At 46.3% G+C, this 20,442-nt stretch overlaps 1 protein-coding gene across 1 annotated transcript; it reads left to right on the top strand.

Annotated features, from left to right (window-relative positions):
• The first annotated feature begins 952 nt into the window (after nucleotides 1-952).
• Nucleotides 953-3,340, top strand: LOC119440975 (cuticle protein 10.9). Its single transcript, XM_037705748.2, has 3 exons — nucleotides 953-1,050; nucleotides 2,138-2,233; nucleotides 2,853-3,340. Exons 1-3 carry the CDS (start codon nucleotides 1,033-1,035, stop codon nucleotides 3,213-3,215), a joined length of 477 nt encoding a protein of 158 aa, XP_037561676.1. The 5' UTR covers nucleotides 953-1,032; the 3' UTR covers nucleotides 3,216-3,340.
• Nucleotides 3,341-20,442: the final 17,102 nt, after the last annotated feature.

The raw sequence follows: 20,442 nt of genomic DNA, 5'->3' as shown, positions 1-20,442 counted from the left end.
AGATATGTCTTGTTAATACGTTGGAAATGAACGGCTGATAGTGATAGAGCTACTGGGCAGACGGAACCTAATATATGAGTTGCTTCTGATATATTGATAACACCAGTAATACCTCTATTATGGTAGAATTAGTATTGTAATGGCATTCGGTTCATGTTTATAAAACATGCGATTTCGAGCGTTTCTTACTGAACAGCGTTCGTTTACCCATACGACAAATGATAACGATTGCTTCGAGTCCCGGCCACGGCAGCCGCATTTCGATGGAGGCGAAATGCGAAAACGCCCGTGTACCTAGGTTTATGTGCACGTTAAAGAACCCCAGGTGGTCCAAATTATTCCGGACTACCTCACTACGGCATGCCTCATCACCAAATGGTGGTTTTGGCACGTACAACCCCATTATTTAATTTATTATAATTTTAATTTTGGTTTGATAATCATTGCACAAAGAGAAATTTCAGTCTTTATGAATCTAGGCATTTTTTTTTCTTTTCGCAAGAGAAAAATACAGGCAATTGTCCTCCCGAATACAGAAATATCCTGCTGGAGAATCAATCACTAACTAGAGCTAGTTAAGCAAGCTTTCAAAATAGCGGGAGTTAAAAAAAAGCCTAACAAAAATTGACATAGAGACGCTGCACAACGGAATTCCGTCCGATGCCTAATGATATGTGACCATTGATGTAGACGTGCATACCTTACAGAAGACATCAATCTGAGGCTGGACGACACCGCGGCTGCGCTTTCTTCGCAAACTAGGCTAGCTAAATGAAAGGAAGGACCGCGCCATCCCATGCCGAGGTATACAAAACCAAGACATTGGCAACAAAACCCACTTTCACTCAGAATGACCCGTCAGTGCGGAAAGCAGATACGCCTCCTCGCTTTCCTGCTTCGCCCGTGACGCGGTGGTTGCGTCTTGTCGGGTGCGGCGTATATAAGCGGCCGACGGCGTTCGAGCTCCACAGACGAACGGCCGTGAGCTCAAGTTACGTGTACCGAGCAGAGGGTCTACGAGTGGGCAAAGACATGGATATTATCATCAAGGTAAGCTACACTTCGAACAGTCGGTGTGACCAGATAAAAAGTTTATCGAGTACGCACAGTAGGCTTTGTGCAACAATATGTTGGTCAGCGATGTAAAAGCAATACTACGAAACACTCTTCCTCTATCTAAATAACATAAGTTTAACAATACCAGATTACGATATGCACCGACAAGAAAACATTTCATTGTTTCTTTTTTTTAAGTCTGTGCACTTCTGCCAGATTTTACTGGACGAAGAAGTCGCGTGACACCTAAGCTATATTCGCTGACAATTGTTGACCTGCCCATATATCCCTCAAAGATTCCAGCGTTTTCTATGGATATAACTCTTATATAGCAAGAACAGTGAAGTGATAATGCCAGTATATACCTGAAAGACTAGGCATGGATGCGTAAAAGAATGTTGGCGGATGTGGCAGGGAGCTGAACTCTGGTGGTTTGTGCATTCCCAGATAGAAGGCAGCTCTTCTTAGTAAGAAAAGTGCTGAAAGCAATCGTCCAAAAAATGTCATTCTCTAATGGCACCAAATTTATTTGACTTCACAACGCGTTAAATGCCGATTATTGGAGATTGAAGCACGACGTCATAGCCGCAATATATTCTATCTGTTTGGGGATTTCTTTGCGTAGAAAAAAAAAAACAAGAAGAAGTAGTTTAAAGCTCGACCACCGTCTATCCATGAGTCTGTCAGTGAACGCTATTCATACCACTCAGTAAGAATTGTGCGTAATTTCAGCTTCTTATAGTGCAATTATTGAGTGACACTATCTATGCCACTAATAGCGAAACGTAAATAAAAATGTTTGGCCGCACCACGCGCACTTGAGTTGTCTAAAATGTTCGCTCTGTCTCTACTGTCAGTCTGTTACTGGTCGTCTAAATAACGCTCGATATGAATAACATATTTTAACGGCGCTAAACCATGCTTGATTCACAAAACACGTAATAAAGAGATATTTGTGCTTACTTCTTGAACTCGGATTGCAAAATCTACAATTAAATTACCATAGGTAAGAGCCAGAAACTACTTGTTCGCGCGTTGTTAAATGCTTCATTTACTTCCATTGGACCTCCTTGCACCAAAGGCTGTCCTGCTTCTTGCCGCCATCTCTGGAATCCATTCGGAAGCACGCTATGGCCAGGGTGGAGGCTACGGCGGCTCAGCTGGAGGTGCCTCCGGGGTAGGTGACGGCCTAACCTGTACTCCAGGTTTCCTTCGCGTTCTATCCAAACAACACTGAGATGCAGTACTGGATGCGTAATTCATTTATTTTATTTTATTTCAAGAAGCCCTAAAGGCCCTCACAACGGGGGTTTTTCATAGGGGCGGGGGGTGGCAAAAATTGCATGGCAAACTAGAGAAGTGCGATAAATGAATAGGAAACAATAATAAAAATGTGGCGAAACAACGACACTCAATGAAACATAATGAAAAACGCCACATATCCTGGTAATATCCCCAACAGCTTACGAACATAATGTAACCGACCGGTTTCAGACGATACAAAACATTTTTCTTGTTTCAAGGCCAGAGCCATGTGTTAAATACTGCACTGCATGACACATAGTTTCGTCATCGGAAGAGGTGCCAAATTTAGAAAGATTTTTGCAGTTGTAATCTTTGCCATTGGCTGGACGCTTTTACTGTAACGATAAAGTGCAGCATCAGTATTGTCTGGAGTTTGTCTCTCACGAACAATTTAAACGTCTGTTGCTTTGGCGAACACGGGCAAATAGCTTTGACGCTTGTCTGAAGCTTCTCTTTTCTGACTGTAGCTTTCATTTCCTGTAATTCACCAGGCTCCTCAGCCGTACAGCTTCGGATACGACAGCACGGACGAGTTCGGCACCCAGCTCTTCCACAAGGAGCAAGGCGACGCCAGTAATACCAAGACCGGCTCCTATGGTTATCGGGACGCTAACGGCCTTTACCGCACGGTCACTTACGTCGCTGATGCCAATGGATTCCGCGCTACCGTGGACACCAACGAGCCCGGTACGGCGCCGGGGTCAAGCGCCGACGCCGTATTTAACGCGAAGCCTGTAGCGGCAGGAGCCGGGGCAGCAGGTGCAGGAAAAGTGGTCCCCGGTCGCTACACTGGATCCAGACCAGCTGGCGGATACGGTGGTGCCGGTGGAGCTGGCGGACCATGGGCTGGATGAATGATCAGTGCTAAATGCAGCAAATATGCGTGCGCTCGAGAAGAGAGCAATGTCACCCTTTTGTTTAGCGCCGTGTGTACAAAGTGATGTATGAAAAAGAAGAAAAGTTTGGAGACGATAGCACAATAAAGAAACATCTGCATACTAAATGTTTTCTCTACCTAATTACACGCATGAATTATGAATTTAGTACTCGTGGAGCGAAAAATTCCACGCGTAATCAAAACGAATTGTGCACCCTTATTCAGCTGCTTGTGCTTCCTATGTACTCCTAATATAACCCATCATTTTAGTCTAGTTGCCCGGGTATACTAACAGCCTAGCAAGAATGACCTGCATATACGGACTATGGATTAAAATTGGTATGCGAAACGGAATGGGAGCTCCATCGCTAACTTTACGGAAAGCGCAATCGCGCCACTTTTGAAGAAGACTAATGGGGAACCACATGCACGGCTGCAGAATCGGTGTTGGCTGGCATCTGGTTCTAAAAGAAGCCACTAGTCTTGTTATTTCTGGATGAAATACAGCAAGCGAGGAAATAATGTGCTGGCCAAACCCGTGGTAGCTGACCCCTGAACTACAGCGAGCCGTGGGATTCCAGAATTTTGCATGATCCCCACTTTTGTTTGGAGGCGTTTTCGAAGTGGACGCCACACTGGCCCTCGCTTCCCCCATTCTACCAGGTGCCAACGCCGATACCTGGCAGACCCAGATCTGCCGTCACTCGCGCGTCTCGTCTCGCGAAACATGTCAGCAGACAAGAGAGCAGAAAACAGAATTTTTTGTCCAGAAATAATAGTTGTCCTCTTCAAAATAGACGCCAGATGACGCAGGCGCCGACGCCGGCACGTGCATGAAGGTCTCGCTTTCGGATGTCTGGTTGACCCAAGTGCACAAGCAAGACAACAGATCCCATAGAGACGATCCGGAATTTTTGTCTACTTCCTCGCCTTCGCTGTCGTCAGACTTAGGCTCTTTGGCTAGCCATGCACTTGTTCAAATTCGCCCGATTTTCTGTTTTGTAAGTCCATTTATTGAAAATATATTAGATAAACACGTATGTTGAATACGTGGGTATGACGATATGCCTAATTGAAAAAGTAAGGGCGAGTGGTTTTACGTAAAGCTACATGTTTCACAGGATGCCATTCTTCTAATGTCTCCGCGAGGACCATCTTTTAGTTTTATACTCACCTGCACTTCGACGCATCTGCAAGAAGAAACGTGTGCTCATGGAGTTTATAGATGGCCCAGCATTTAGGTAAGTCTTCATGGAAGTCTTTGCAAAAAGTTCTGGATTATACTTTTTTTGCGTATAATACGTTACAAAGAGTGCGTGCTCATCAAAATTCAGGCGAAGTGACCATCGACGTTGCATTCGGAATAGTTACGAAATGTGTTGCCCAATTGCCAAAGCATCGACAGCGGTAGCAAAGTCTCGCGTTCCGCTTTTAGATATCGCACATTGTTTAACAATACGTGGGAGCGGTATTCTGACGCACCCGGGCCAAGAGGTCGAGAGTGCCCCGTTCACAGGCTACGTGAGAATAAAAACGGAAATTATTGCGAATACGCATTGTTTGACACTCACGTAGTGATGCGCCAGAAACGAAGGGAATGTTTGATGTTTATTGGGGGATATCAAGAACACAAAAGGCAGCGGTTGATTATTCTTTGTCCATTTTATTCCAGCATCTGTTGCTACATGGAAGCTGCCGTGCATGCAACTGCATTTTGCGCGCATGTGCTCTTGCACGCACGTGCTCCAGTGCACACGTACTTTAGCACACATGTGCTACAATATAGGAAGTACGCGCCAATTGTCTGAAAGAGCTAGCTGACGTTGACACGAGTGAACGATGCCTGCGATTGTGATCAAGCGGTGAGAGCATCGGGTTCTTGTACCGACGCCGAGATTGGACCTACAGTAGGGCACGTAATTAATTTTCTGTATTTGAGCGACTCATCGAGATAGTCACAATCCGCAAGATTGACGAGGGTTTCTTAAGAATGCTTCGCTAAGAGACTGGCACGGCGCCGATGTTTAGTACGCGATGGCCATCAACGATTTGTGGCTTCTTTTGATGAGCTTGCTGTAGGCCCAAACAAATTGATGCAACATTTCAGATGAAAACAGAGCATATAACAGTTAGCTTTCTTCAGAGTCTGTAAAATGTACATGAACGGGCGGTAGTTGCTCGTCCTCCTGTTTCCATAAAAACTGTTTACCTCGTATCCTTCCTGGGTGGAAATAATGCCAGCAAGTAGATCAGTTGTTAACGCATCGCAAACATCTTTCTCTTTATGGTTACGCGCCCAGGTTCATTGGCAAAGTAAAGCCTTGCCCAAGGCACGTTCACACAAAACTGAAGAAAGAGCAGCAGGAATGCCCGATGCGATGACAGAATAAAAATATAGGTACTGGTATTGTCTTTCATGAGGCGCTCTTCGGCAGTTTAGTTCTTTCTATGAAATTGATTCTAATTTACTGCGCAGCCGGAATCCGCAGCTTGAACTTTTTAATTTTGCTGCAAAGAGTAACACGAATGTCGGATTGCAAACCTTGCAATATGAATTATCGTCTAACACTTTCCTTTTAAAATGTGGCCAAATTTTTATTTGCCTATCAAAATACTACTACCTATGGTCATTTTAACATTGATGACTTGGTGGTAAAATTTATTCCGAAGAAAATAGTTCAAATATTGCCACTTTATATTTAAAGAACTTCAGATGCATTTTCTAAGACACCCTTACATGGAAGCCCGTTTTCATATTATATCAGTAAGAAGTCAGCCCTCGTTTCGTCTGTCCCTCATTCGCAGCCTCCCTCCATAGATACGTAACAACCCAACGCTAACGCAGTGTTCTGTACTACACAAAATGTTTTATTTAATTATGTCTAATGTCTGCTGAATTCAGCAGACGGGATTCTTTTATCACCTGGTTGCGCAAATCTTTTCTTATATTTCACCAATTATCTTCCCTACTGCCTCATTCTATAATGTTTAAAGAGACATGCGATGCCAGAGACTTTCAACTGGTAAAATCCACGCCGCAAATAAAGTTAGAATTGTGTACCGGAAATGTTGCCGAAAGTAGAGAGACACAAACCACTGACAGGTGCCTTTGTGGGTGCAGAAAACAAGTGCGCAGAAACCATACGCAAGCCTTTTTTGTAAAGCTAGGGCAGGACTTGCAGCCATCTCCTTGTGCTTATTCGTGCTTCCGTTGTATCGGGGATACTGAAAGCAGTTCCCTTCCGGGTTAGAGAAAAGAAGTGCTGCACGGACAGGGCGGTTCCTAGCTAAGCCTCAAAATGAGCTTCCACGCTAGCTGCAGGCGCCAGGTGAACGATCGCAAATGAAAATGTAAGGAAACGACCACATAGTGGACAATATCCTCGAGTGAATTGCTACGATGTCGTGTGCCGTAAGGGATGGGCACTTCAGGAGTTTCAGTCTATTGTAAAGGCAGAGCATAGAAATACGGGCTATTCGTGGTAGCCCTGGGGACAAACAACTGTACCTGAATGCCGCTCACTCACTATTGCGAAATAGCGGAGAAAACAGACATGAAGAGAGATGGCAACGCCTTCCTCTCGGTATTGTGTGGTGGTGGGCTTGCCGCCGGATGATTAAGAATGCACGTGCGGCAGTTGGAACGGGCTGTCCTCTAGTTTTCTGTTTTTTAATGGTTTTCAGTGCCATTTTCGACACGCACACGACACACACACACATACACGCGCACTAATGCAGAGCTCTACCAAGGAGGTACCTCGGAAATTGGCGGCATACTTTTCTACGAGAGTGAAATAGTTCTGAGACCGACAATGTGTTTGATCAGGGGTGAACGAATAAAGAAAATGGCACTGTGTACTATTTAGGCCTTCTTTAAAAGCACACTACTTCATCATAGAGGCCACAGGCCAACGACCGAGATATTGAATTTAAATGGACTGTAGTTATTCTGTTACCAATCAAAAATGACCAGTTTAGCGCGAAAGGCAGAATCGCAAAGTTGACATCAGGCTGAGTGCAAGTCACGTAGACATTACAATTTCGTTCGGTGTGAAAATATCACGTTCAATACACTGGCGTTTTCTAATATTTACAAAACCATGTTATAGGGAATGAAGTGCAGATATGCATGAACCGCCAACGGGTTTCATAAACAATAAACACCTTTGAGAAGTGTGCCACGTAATCATGAAGGAATTATCTAGGATATTTTTATGCAGGCTCTGTACTGGTACAGATGGATATTCACCGGATTGAAAGTATGCTAAAATATGGCCTTGTTCATTGTGTACCAATACTGTTATCTTAAATCTAAAGTTTGACTGCAACCCGCCTGACAGGGTTGCATGTTGTCAGAAAACGCGAAGTCGTCAAAGCACCGACCTAAATAACGGTCCATTTAATAACGTTCCTGTTCCCGTTGTCTGTACATGCAGATGATGGCGCACACATTCAATAGAAATGACCGCACTCTTCCGAAGATGTATTCTCGCTGCTTGAGTCACGTACTGAAGCGTACTTAAGCGTGCTAGGTTTGATTCTTGTTGTATTCTGATGAATAATCCAGTAGGGGAGCTAAGACGTCATTAAACTCACTTTTATGTTGGTTGTTGTTTCACTTTATGTGTTTGTACCACTTTTATTACACATACAAACACATCTATATATATTATACTTTCGCAGTAGAGGTGACGATATGCCTTGTAGCCGGCCTCTTACATAATTGATGCTCGAAATCGCCAGCCCGCATGTAACATCCTCTTCAAACTGACTAGAAAGAGTGCACATACAACAAGAGCAAGGAAGCACAATTTGTAATTGTGATGGTCATCTATACAAGTGTGACATGTACATATGACACATACTGTAATTCATTCAAAGCAGACATTGGTGGCGTTCCCGGGGATACCGGTGAAATAATCTGGAACTCAGGAAGCGTGCACATGGGTGGTCGTCGCATTTCCTCACCGCACCAGAGGACAACAAAAACAAGATTGATGCGAGCAGGACGCGTGGCAAGCAAGCAAGTAAGCAAGCAAGCAAGCAAGCAAGCAAGCAAACACCTGCACTCGTCATTCACGTTTACGCATTACGCCCACGTGCGACCAGCAGTACTGCTCAGAGTGGGACAAGCACACGTGCAGAAAGCACACACAGCGGTTGCGCCCTGACGCCTGACGTAATAGCTGGACTCGGAAAACACACGCCCAGTATACAGAATGTGCCGCAAATGTGCGGAGGAGACGTCTGCTGACGGCACCGCCACGCCGGTAAGATGAACGGGAAGTTCACGGTGGCACCGTAAGCATGGCGTCAACAATGAGCGAAAGCCTCGGCCGAAGAAACCCAGAAGTCGTTCACATTTCTTTCTAGCCAGCCCTGACGGCGTCGCGCAGGGAAATCGACGCTGACGGAAAACCGCGGGCGCAAATTGAGTTGCCGCGTACGCATGTACCTTCGCAGACGTGAGGAAACCTGCAATGTTCTGTTCGCGCACATTTGTGCTGAAACTCTGTGAGGAATCGCAAACTCGTGTAGAGAGGTCGGCACATATCCAATGCAGTTTGCATTAAGAACACTTTGGCGGTAGTGGCATGTTCTTCATGTTGTTCTTGTCATCATCTTAACCATCATGAATATTAATTCTTAGTAGTAGTAGTAGTAGTATAATAATAATACAGCGTGACAGATAATGCGCGATAAAATAATAATGTCAAGATAAACGAAAACGGTCGGAAAAATAACTTGCCGCAGGTGGTCTGCGAGCCCAGAACCCCGCATTACGCGTGCTGTGCTGTACCTGTTCGGCTACTGCGGCACTTCATTATCACATTATTATTTCGTCATTTAAATTAAACTTAACAATTAACATCGTCTATACTTTTTCTTGCTTCATTGTTTGTCTCTTAGTGTGACTGTGGCTAACAAAAGTCGAGCCACCCAGTTCGCGCTTTAGATTGGCGGCACTAGTCGTTCTTGTGCATGTCACGCTCGCCGGCTCCGTCTTTCGAGCGAAAAGATTCCCTCGTCCTTCCTCACGTCAAAGGCTCCACTGTGAATGCATCTGACAAATCTAGCGAACGCCCCTACCGTCGAACAAGCGCCGCATGGTTGGTGGCAGTGAATAAGGAGGCTTAGAAACGGAAGTAGGAGTGGCACCGACATCTGGTCAACTGCAACCACGCCATGAGGCCACAGTATGCGTAGCAATGCCTCTCGCTTCGCAGAAAAGGGGCGCAATATTGCCGTATATCCATCCATTAGGGCTACGCAGCAATAATAACTGCAACGCTTCTGCACGCACTTCACCGAGTCTCACTCAGGTATAAGTGCAATCGGGCAGTCCTGTGTGGTAATTTTATACGCAGCGCGGTAGCAAATATTCAAAATAACATCTTGATATTAAGATGTTACAAAAAGACTCCCGCCGTTCGCTCAACTATTCTCTGAGAGGCATCTTTTCAGTGCTTGGTGATGCCTTTCCAGCAAAAGGGGTGACTTTATAAGCTATGTTTTATCACAGAAACTAGAGTTATCTTTATCAAACTTATAATGGCAAGACAAAATGCTCTCATAAGGTAACACTGAACCGAGTTCCCGTTAGTATATTGTGCTCACAAAACATAAATACCCACTGTCTGCCCGGCGTAGACTACTTGTATAGGCCTTAAAATAGTTTATAGAATTTCCTAGAAATCTGTGACATTCGTAAAAGGTATAATGTAATTATTTTTCAAATATAAACCACACATGAGCTGCCAATTTGCCGACTGTATTTTTGAAAAGGTCTAATACGGCGGAAATATCACAATAAATTACAGTTCACGTGCGATGGTTACACCACTTCTATAAATATCAGAGAGGATGCATGCGAAAATTATAGGCCTAATTAAAATCAACAAAAATCATGTCAATCTAACTCGCTAAGTAATTTTTAATGCAGGTGGCATCAAAACGTTTCGTGACATTCGGTGTTTTCAATACAGTAATTCAATTATGAACACTAAAACACTGTCGTCTAGAAAATAACCCTCATGCTTGTTGTAGAGCGCGCTCAGTGTGTCCTGCCACTTAGCGAATATTTCCTGTAAGTCTTCTTTTCTGTACAATACTGCGCCTTCTGCGCTTTGCGCTTCATTTCAGCAATAAAGTCAAGACGGTTATCTTTCAGCTGAACCTTTTATGTAGGGTAGAGAGCGTAGTCAGCGGAAGTTAAGTCTGGCGACTAGGGTGCGTGAAGTAGAGAAATCATGTTGTTTCCTACATGGACGTTAGTTGGGCTGAGAGCTCAGAGCAAGGGGCAATGTCGTCATGCAGCATCCGGATTCGCGTGCACCACATTTATGCTTTATTCTATGCTAGTCTTATCATCCACCGCTCACGGCCGGCTGATACCGTTGATAACGCGAGCGGACCGTCGCTCTGACCACTGAGCAAGCTCGAAAAGCGCGAAAAGGCATTAGCATCGGAAAGGCATCGCTACAATATACCGGCCCAGATTGGGCTGGTTTTGTCGAACCACCTTCTTCCAACCCCCTACTCCTGAAACTCGGCCTCACCGTTGATGGTCTGGCCATTCAGGACAAATTATTGATTCCCGTATCTGTGAATATCAAAAAGAACGATCAGCATTCACTTTGTCAAGCTGCAGACACTGTAATCGCCTTAGACGACACTGACACGCGCATGCGCATTTGTGACTCCGTCTTGCTCTGCTGTAAGAATAAAACAGTTTAAGTTCAGCGCCTGACCTATCGTTTTCTACTTTTCTTTCCATGTCTTTCTTTTCCTGTTCGCGCAACCATGCTTTCCTCAAAGGAAATCGAGTACAGTGGAAAGCTATTTTCTCCCATTTCGATTTTTTTTTCATTATGAATATAACGTTCACTGAAAATTTAGCCTTCATCAATACAAAAGATTAGCTGAAAAAAGGTCACTCGTCATCCCGGGCCTACGAAAGTGTATGTCCAGCGAAGATGTTGAAAACCACCACTAGTTATACAACTAGTGGTGGTTTTATAGTGGTGATAGTTATACAACAACCACTGGTTATACAATACTTTATTGCTTTAAAGTAATGGTAGTAATCGGAGTATTAGTAATTTTTACGGCACGCCGCCGCCCATAGCGGTGCTGCAACAGCATTGAAATCAGTTGCTAGTCTGGTTATTTTATATACGAAAGGCTAGGGACGTCACTCCACACGTCGCAAGCTGTCGTCGGCGCGGTAGCTTGGGCAACAGTAATCTTCACCGACAAACGTATGCGGGGAGCGCTACGTGCTTAGCATTGTTACCAGGAGCGCCTTATCGTCAATTATGCGGTTCGGATGATTGCTTTGTGCTTGTTATTTATTGAAACGTATCCTGTTCTGTTGTTGTATGCGTGAATCCAGAAAAGGTATGCACTATTCACTTCACTTTGCTGACCTGCTTGAAGCCTCTGCCTTACGGGGGTACGAGCCACTGCTCTTGGCTCTGCAGTGCCGTCGGTGATCAGCCCACATTTTTCCTAACGGACGCGGATGCGAAAAATGCCGACCAACTAGGGGCTAACGGCTTCGCTGTAAAATACAAAGTTATTACCGCTACGCTTCGCTTGGCTCCATTGTTTATTGGCATGACCATTGCCTAAAATTGTTAAAGAAGGTAGCGCCACTTTATTTGACCTCGAGATCGCGAATATCGAGGCAGTCACTGTAATATGTCACTATAAATAGCTTCAGAGTCCGCATAATTCTAGGCAGTTGCCTTCAAAACTTTCTGTTGAGTGCAAACGATTTCGATAGAAATCACGGAACGAGCCCCACAAGGTCAACAGGCGGCATTGCGGCGGAGGGCAACAAACTGCGACGGAGTGTGCGGTATTTTTTCAATGCCGGCACGTCACGCATATATAGAGAGGGGCGTTGTCGCGGTGTGCTGGGCAAACTGGGAAGCGAGAAGGGCGCCATACAGGCGCGTACAAACCACCTACACTCGGCGAGCAGTGTCTGTGTCTTATGAGTTTGATTGTTACTTAAAATGAGATTCAAAAGGCATGACGCCCTCTTCTATACTTGTGTGCCAGAAAGAAGTACCGCCAAGACGGCCGAGTGCATTCAACGCTATAGAAGACATTCATACTCACCGTCATTAAAAGGTATGACTCAGGCTTCGTAAAAGGACTTTGCGCTGCGATGTAATGCCAGCCTTAGCTGTACCTGTTCCAGCATTGTATCGTATCGCGCCTGAACACGTGTGCAACGGTTGAGAAGCTGAGGGGGCGTTGCCCAACTTCACTGTACATCGTAGCATGATTATCTCAGGGGCGTTGCCCTATTTCAATGTATGAAAAAACGGCTCACTAAATCCTGGGCACTGGTGCCCTGGCCACCCGGAACATGCTGTCATGTTGATACATGGTGTCAGAAGCGTCTAGCCCGTGCCCTCATCCGCTCGTGTGAAGGGTAGCAGTCACCGAGTGAAGCTGCCAGCATGAATTTCATAAAGCCACCGGAGCCGCTGCTGGTTGGAAGGTGACATAAGCAAGCACTGGGAGCTGTTCAAGCAACGGTTTCAACTATTCCTGACTGCAACGGAACCAGCAAGTAACAAACGAGAAACATCGGCGAAAACTGCGTTGCTACTGAGCGTCGCTGGAGAAGAAGCCATCGAGGTATACAACACCTTCAGCTTCACGGAAGACGAGTCAAAGGATGGTTACGACGCAGTAATCAAGAAGTTCGACGAATACTTCGCTTCACAAGTAAATGAGGTTTATCAGCGCTACCTGTTCCGTAGCCGAATGCAAGAGCCAGGTGAGCCTTTCGAACACTTTAAGAGATCTGAAGACGAAGGCACGAGCGTGTAACTTTGGTGGGCTAGAAGAGTCAATGATCAGAGACCAAATTGTTTTTGGCACAAACGACGCTAAGACTCGAGAGAAGCTTCTTTCTAACAACCAGTTGACGCTGCAAAAGGCAGAGGAACTGTGCAAGGCAGTTGAAGTAGCAGCAGCCAACCAGGCAATTTGGATGCGAGAACGAAAGCAAGTCGACGCAATGCACAAAGCAAGTGTTGCTTCGGACGTAAAGCAGCGCAAAAGTTATAAATGTCGAAAGTGTGGAAGGGCGCACGCGCCAAGAAAATCTCCAGCGTACGGACGAACATGTCGCGCATGCCAAGGAAAAAAACCACTTCGCTGTATGTTGCAAAGCAAAACCGCAAGTAGGCGAGTTGCAGGGTAACGAAGATGATTTCGAAATTCTCGCTATCGGCAATAAAACCGGCCGACTAGACTGGACGGTGAAAGCGAAGGTTGGAGGAAAACTCATTGATCTTAAAATAGATACTGTGTCGCAGGCTAATCTGCTACCATTAGTGCTGTACACAAAGATCAACCCCAAGCAAGAGTTAGAGCCAAGCAGTGTGGTGTTGGGATCCTACGGTGGAAGCGAAATCATGCATTTGGGAACCGTAAGGCAAGAAGCGACGCTGCACAACCGCACTTACACTCAAGATTTTTTCATTGTGCGCAAAGGAGGCCAAGCACTTCTCGGTCTACAGGCGTGCGAGACCCTGGGGCTAGTATCCCGGCAAGTACACAGCGTATCGCAAAACTGTTCAGAAAAAGTTGTGAACGAATTTCGCCACCTTTTTTCTGGCATAGGCTGTATCCAGCGTCCCTATCGCCTGGTCCTGCGCGACGGAGCTGTCCCAGTCATCCAGCCGGCGCGTCGAGTACCACTGGCCTTGAAGGAGGAGCTTCGAGACGAGCTGGAGCGCATGGAGCGGGAAGGCATAATCACGAAAGTGACTGAGCCTCCTACTGAATGGGTGAGCCCTCTTGTCATTGTGTGCAAGAAAAACGGTTAACTACGCGTGTGCATGGACCCGCGTAAGATAAACGTGGCCATTAAACGGGAACACTTAGAAACGCCGAGACGAGAGGACATTGGATCCTAACTCGCAGGAGCTAAAGTGTTCATACGCCTAGATGCCAATTCAGGGTTCTACCAGATTCCGCTGCTTGACGAAACTTCGAGAATCTGCGCCTTCGCGACGCCTTTCGGTCGCTACCGTTTTCTCCGGTAGCCTTTCGCCATATCATCGGTATCGGAAGTCTTCCAAAAGGCCCTAAACGACATTTTTCAGAAATTTTACCAGGAACGAAAGTATATGTCGATGACATATTAGTGTGGGGCTCACCAAGGCAGAGCATGACGAACGGACTGAGGTTGGTGCTAAAGACTGCAGAAAAAGCAGGGCTAACATTCAACCCTGACAAATGCGTTGTTGGAGTCAACGAAATAGACTTTCTAGGGCACGTAATTTCTGCAGACGGCATCAAGCCGAGTTCTTCCCTCGTTCAGTCTATGCTACAGATTCCAGACCCACGTGACAAACAAGCCGCGCAGAGAATGCTCGGTGTTGTAAATTATTTTGGCAAGTTTATTCCAACACTGGCAGAAAGGACGAAGCTTTTGCGAAGCATAATAAAGAAAGACTCAGTGTTTGAATGGACGCCAAACCACGCGGAAGAATGACACCAGATATGCCACAGTTTAAGTAGCCAACCGTTGCTGTCTGTGTTCGATCAAGCAAGAGAAACAAAGGTATCGTGTGACGCGCCACGCAGTGGCGTAATCGCCGCACTCTTGCAGAACTACAATGACACGTGGAAACCAGTCGCGTATGGATCAAGAACACTCTCAGAAGCGGAAATGCGCTATTCACAAATAGAGACACTGGCAATTACATACGGCTGCGAAAAATTCGACCACTTTGTTTACGGTAGAAAGGTCATCATTCAGACCGACCATCACCCTTTGATTGCTATTTGTAAGAAAGAGATCGGTGACATGCCACCCAGGCTACAGCGAATTTTTATGTGATTGCTCAGATATGATTTCTACCTGCAATTCGTTCCAGGAAAACAGCTCGTGCTCGCGGATATGCTGTCTCGAGCACCAAACAGTCGGGGCACGGATGCTGTTGACACCACTGACGTAGAAGTGCACGCCGTGAGTACGGTGTCTTCGTTTATCAGCGACGAAACATGGAAGCGTCTCGCCGGAGAAACGGCCAAAGATGGCTATCTGAAAGTGGTGTTGCAGAACTTAATAACGAGTGAACCAATACATGGTCCGTTGAAACCCTTTCATCCGAGCTGTCTCATATGAAAGGTGTCCTATTCAATGGATGCAAGGTTGTATTTCCAAGCAGTATGAGACGCGAGACTTTGCACAGGATGCACGAAGGTCATCTGGGAATCGCCAAATGCAAAGCTAGGGCTCGTCGTCTAGTGTTCTGGCCTGGAATGAACTGGGAAATCGAGACGTTAGCTCAGAAGTGCCCCGCAGGGGCGTCTGCGTCAGCAGGCGTTTGGTGAGTTGCGCCACCACGTACCCGAGCACACGAGGTTTGGAACCTCCCGCGTCTAACCGTGCGCGGCTTAGCCGTGTCCGGGGAAAAGGGGATCCTGGGGGTTGAGCCAATGCCGGGTGTTTGGACCTTTACGGCCCCTCGGCGGAGGCAACACACCCCTTTGGCCTCGGCTTCACGTAGACGGCACCCCCGGACTGACCCACCCGGGGGAAATCGGTAGTTGCCTTTTCCTGTCTCTCTCTCCAATCTTCGTCTTTCTCTCTCGCCTTTTCATCTTTTCTGTCGTCTACTCTCTTCCATATTACTTCCGACCTTCTTGGCAGCGAGGGTTAACCCTGTGTGAGTAGCCTACCTAGGTTATTTCATATTCGGTTATAGTGGTGACGTACAGCTGGCGTCCGCAGGACTTGTTTTTATAAGACCTGTGGCGTCCCCGTGTTGGGCTCCACGGTGGGCGGCTGGCGTTACTACCGAAAACTGAAAATTTTTCATGGATAGCTCCTTTCCCAAGCTCTCTGATCGCCCTCAGAAACGAGGGCGCACCGAAGAAATATTTAATTTTTTGGTCGCAACACTGAGAATTTCCCCCGGTATCAGGTAATACACTGTGAAAAACCAGGAAAGACAACGAGAATGATCTCGCCCTTCCTCGTTTCCAAAAGTCTAACTCAGACAATTGGCCGAGGCTATAAGGCAACCAGACTTGCGAGTGGCGACCTTCTCTTGGAACTACATGACAAAAAGCAATATGAAAAACTTTGTAATCTAGTGTCTCTCGGGGACATACCAGTTTCAGTGACCCCACACCGCACCATGAACACCATCCGCGGTGTGATTTCCGATGAGGATCTCATGGAGCTGAGCGAGTCTGAACTTCTGGAAGAATGGAAAGAACAAAATGTGATCAACGTAAAACGAATCAGAATGAGGCGTGATGGTAAAGAAATTGACACTAAGCACCTAATACTCACATTCGGTTCCAGTGTGCTGCCAGAAACCATCGAGGCAGGTTACATTAAAATCCGAGTAAGGCCGTACATCCCTAACCCTCTCCGTTGCTTCAAATGCCAAAGATTTGGCCACAGTTCACAGAACTGCCGAGGCCGTCAGACTTGTGCAAAATGCAGTGCGAACGAACATCTCGCTGAATCATGTGAAAACTCTCTCCACTGTGTGAACTGTGCTGGGGAGCACGCCGCATACTCGCGGTCGTGCCCCACCTGGAAAAGAGAAAAAGAAATAGTATCAATCAAAGTAAAGGAGAACATATCATTCAAGGAGGCACGTAGGCGGGTATCATACCTGCCCAAGAACACCTTTGCCGATGTGGCGCGTCAGGGGGCAGCGACACAACGGTTTCCGGCGGCTGTCCGGCTCACACGCGGTGAGCTGCCAGCGACGCCATCCGCCCCCTCAGCGGCTGCAGCTAGCGCTGCTCCGCCACCTCAGAACAAGGGGCCATCGACCTCCGGGCTGGTGGCCTCAGGGATCTCGTCCATCGAGACGAGGCCCGCACGTAAAACAAACCGCTCGCAAGAGCGCGTGCCCAGCGCCTCGCAAGAGGCCATGGACACAACAACAAGCCAGACGGCGCCATCAGCGCCTAAGGAGCGCCGTGAATCTCGCGATCGCTCCAAACAAGAAAAAGCCCGCATCACAGGGCCCGACAAGGGCTCTGTGAAGTAACTGCTCTCTTAAACACACAGCACAAAAAACATTCCCACGATGAATACACAAATAATACAGTGGAACGTCAGAGGACTCATTCACAACCTCGATGACGTTAAAGACATCCTACACAGGTTTAACCCTAAGGTGCTGTGTGTTCAAGAAACGCACCTGAAATGTACACAAACAAATTTTCTCACACAATACACTATTTTTCGCAAAGACCGCGATGACACTGTTGTGTCATCCGGTGGTGTGGCTATCATAGTAGACAGAGGTGTTGCCTGCCGGGAATTAAAACTTCATACGCCCCTAGAGGCAGTTGCTGTCCGAGGGGTGTTGTTTGACAAGCTAATCACTATTAGTTCAATATACATCCCTCCCAGCTATTCACTTAATAAAACGGAATTTCAAAATTACATAGATGAACTTCCTGCTCCATACATAGTTGTCGGAGATTTAAATGCACATAACACCTTGTGGGGAGACTCTCGTTGCGATGCGAGAGGTCGCCTGATTGAAAACTTTCTGTTTTCCTCACGAGCATGTATACTGAATAAGAAAGAGCCAACGTACTACAGCGTGGCGCATAATACATACTCCTCCATAGATTTAAGTATCGTGTCGTGTACGCTAATCCCGTACCTGGAGTGGTCCGTTATCAAAAACCCTTTTGGGAGCGACCACTTCCCAATCATGTTAAACTTAACAAAACAAGATGGATGCTCGGCACACATTCCCCGATGGAAGGTGGAGACAGCTAACTGGGAACATTTCCGAGAACTTACATATTTAAGCACGGATGATATTGCCTCCTTTAATATAGAAGACGCTGTGGCGTATATAACAGGCTTAATAATTGACGCTGCCACGAAATGCATCCTTCAAACTAACGGACTTACGAATAAACGTCGCATCCCGTGGTGGAATGAAGAATGTAAACAAGCACGGAAAAATCAAACCAAAGCTTGGGGACGACTTCGCGACTCCCCAACTGCTGAAAATTTGATTAGATTCAAACAAATAAAGTCCCAGGGTAGAAGAACACGTCGACGTGCTAAAAGGGAGAGTTGGGAGAAGTACATCTCCAGTATAAATTCTTACACGGATGAGACAAAAGTGTGGAATCGAGTAAATAAATTAAAATGCCGGGAGGTACACCCTTTACCGTTAGTCAGTACACAAGGTGAGAGCCTGGAAGACCAGGCAGGTTGTCTGGGCGAACACTTCGAACATGTATCCAGTGCGTCCCACTACACACAAGCATTTCTCAGGTTCAAAGAACACGCAGAGCGAAAGCCCCTTGATCGAAAATGTTCACAAAATGAAGATTACAACTGCCCATTCAGCCTAGTTGAACTTAAAGCTTCTCTTACTTGCTGCAACAACTCGGCGCCAGGCGGCGATCGTGTCATGTATGAAATGATTAAGCACCTGCATGCTGAAGCGCTGAAAACACTCCTGTCTCTTTTCAATGCCATGTGGGCGGCTGGGTATATCCCGCCCTCGTGGAAGGAGGCCACAGTCATCCCCGTGCTTAAACAAGGCAAAGACCCGTCCCTAGCCAGCAGCTACAGGCCAATAGCGCTAACAAGCTGTCTGTGCAAACTATTTGAAAAAATGATCAACAGGCGCTTAATTTGTTTCCTTGAAAATAACAAATTACTAGACCCCTTCCAATGTGGTTTCAGGGAAGGTATGTCCACAACAGACCACCTTGTTCGCATTGAGTCTTATATTAGAGACGCTTTTATACATAAGCAGTTCTGTATTTCAGTGTTCCTCGACCTAGAGAAAGCTTATGACACGACATGGCGCTACGGCATTCTCAGAGATCTTTCCGCGATGGGTGTCCGTGGCAACATGTTAAATACAATCGAAAGTTACCTATCTAATCGCACATTCCGCGTAAGAGTGGGTAACGCTTTTTCGAAGTCATTCACCCAAGAGACCGGTGTGCCACAAGGGGGCGTGCTTAGTTGCACACTATTTATTGTAAAAATGAGTTCCCTGCACACAGTCATCCCACGCACTATGTTTTATTCTGTTTATGTCGACGATGTGCAGATAGCCTTTAAGTCATGCAATATTGCCATCTGCGAACGACAAGCGCAGCTGGGAATAAACAGATTGTCCAAATGGGCAGATGAGAATGGTTTTAAAGTAAACGCCCAGAAGAGCACTTGCGTACTCTTTACAAACAAGAGAGGCATAACGCCTGTCCCCAGTATAGAAATCAAAGGAGATGCGCTCTCTGTGAGCAGCGAGCATAAGTTTCTAGGCATTATTTTAGATTCCAAGCTTACATTTATTCCTCATATTAAGTATCTGAGGGCAAAATGCCTGAAGACAATGAACCTTTTAAAGCTTCTGTCACGTACGACTTGGGGTAGTGATCGAAAGTGTCTGCTTAACCTCTATAAAAGTCTTGTCCGCTCACGTCTCGATTACGGAGCTATAGTGTATAATTCCGCAACGCCAAGTGCATTAAAAATACTAGACCCCGTTCACCATCTGGGAATCCGCCTCGCGACCGGTGCTTTCCGAACAAGTCCTATCCAGAGCCTCTATGTAGAGTCGAATCAGTGGTCACTCCATCTGCAGCGTTCATATAGCAGTTTCACGTATTTTCTGAGCAGACGCGCGAACACTGAACATCCTTCTTATTCAACTATAAATGACATGACCGCTACCACACTCTTCCATAATCGACCGGCAGCGAGAAAGCCCTTCTCTTTGCGCGTGAGGAACCTCAGTGAGGAAATGGGTGTTCCTGTTCTTAAACATTGTCTTATGGCTCCAGCAAAACTGTTACCACCGTGGCAGTGGCAACTCATAGATTGCGATACATCATTTGTAGAGGTTACGAAAAACGCACCAGAGGCACACATTAAAATGCACTTCCTAGAGCTTCAATCCAAGTACTCATGCGCAGAGTTTTACACAGACGCTTCTAGGTCACATACCGGCGTGTCATATGCAGCCATCGGCCCATCCTTCTCGGAGTCCGGTGTACTGCACCCGGAAACGAGTATCTTTACGGCTGAGGCCCATGCACTATTGTCGGCCGTGAACCATATAAGGAAATCAAAACTTCAAAAAGCAATTATATTTACAGACTCCCTAAGCGTCGTGAAAGCCCTGATGTCACTCTGCAAACACAAAAAT

This window comes from Dermacentor silvarum, chromosome 2 (genome assembly GCF_013339745.2).
Source record: "Dermacentor silvarum isolate Dsil-2018 chromosome 2, BIME_Dsil_1.4, whole genome shotgun sequence".
NCBI lineage: Eukaryota > Metazoa > Arthropoda > Arachnida > Ixodida > Ixodidae > Dermacentor > Dermacentor silvarum.
Note: the sequence above shows the minus strand (reverse complement) of the source record. Positions and strands in the feature narration are given on the sequence as shown.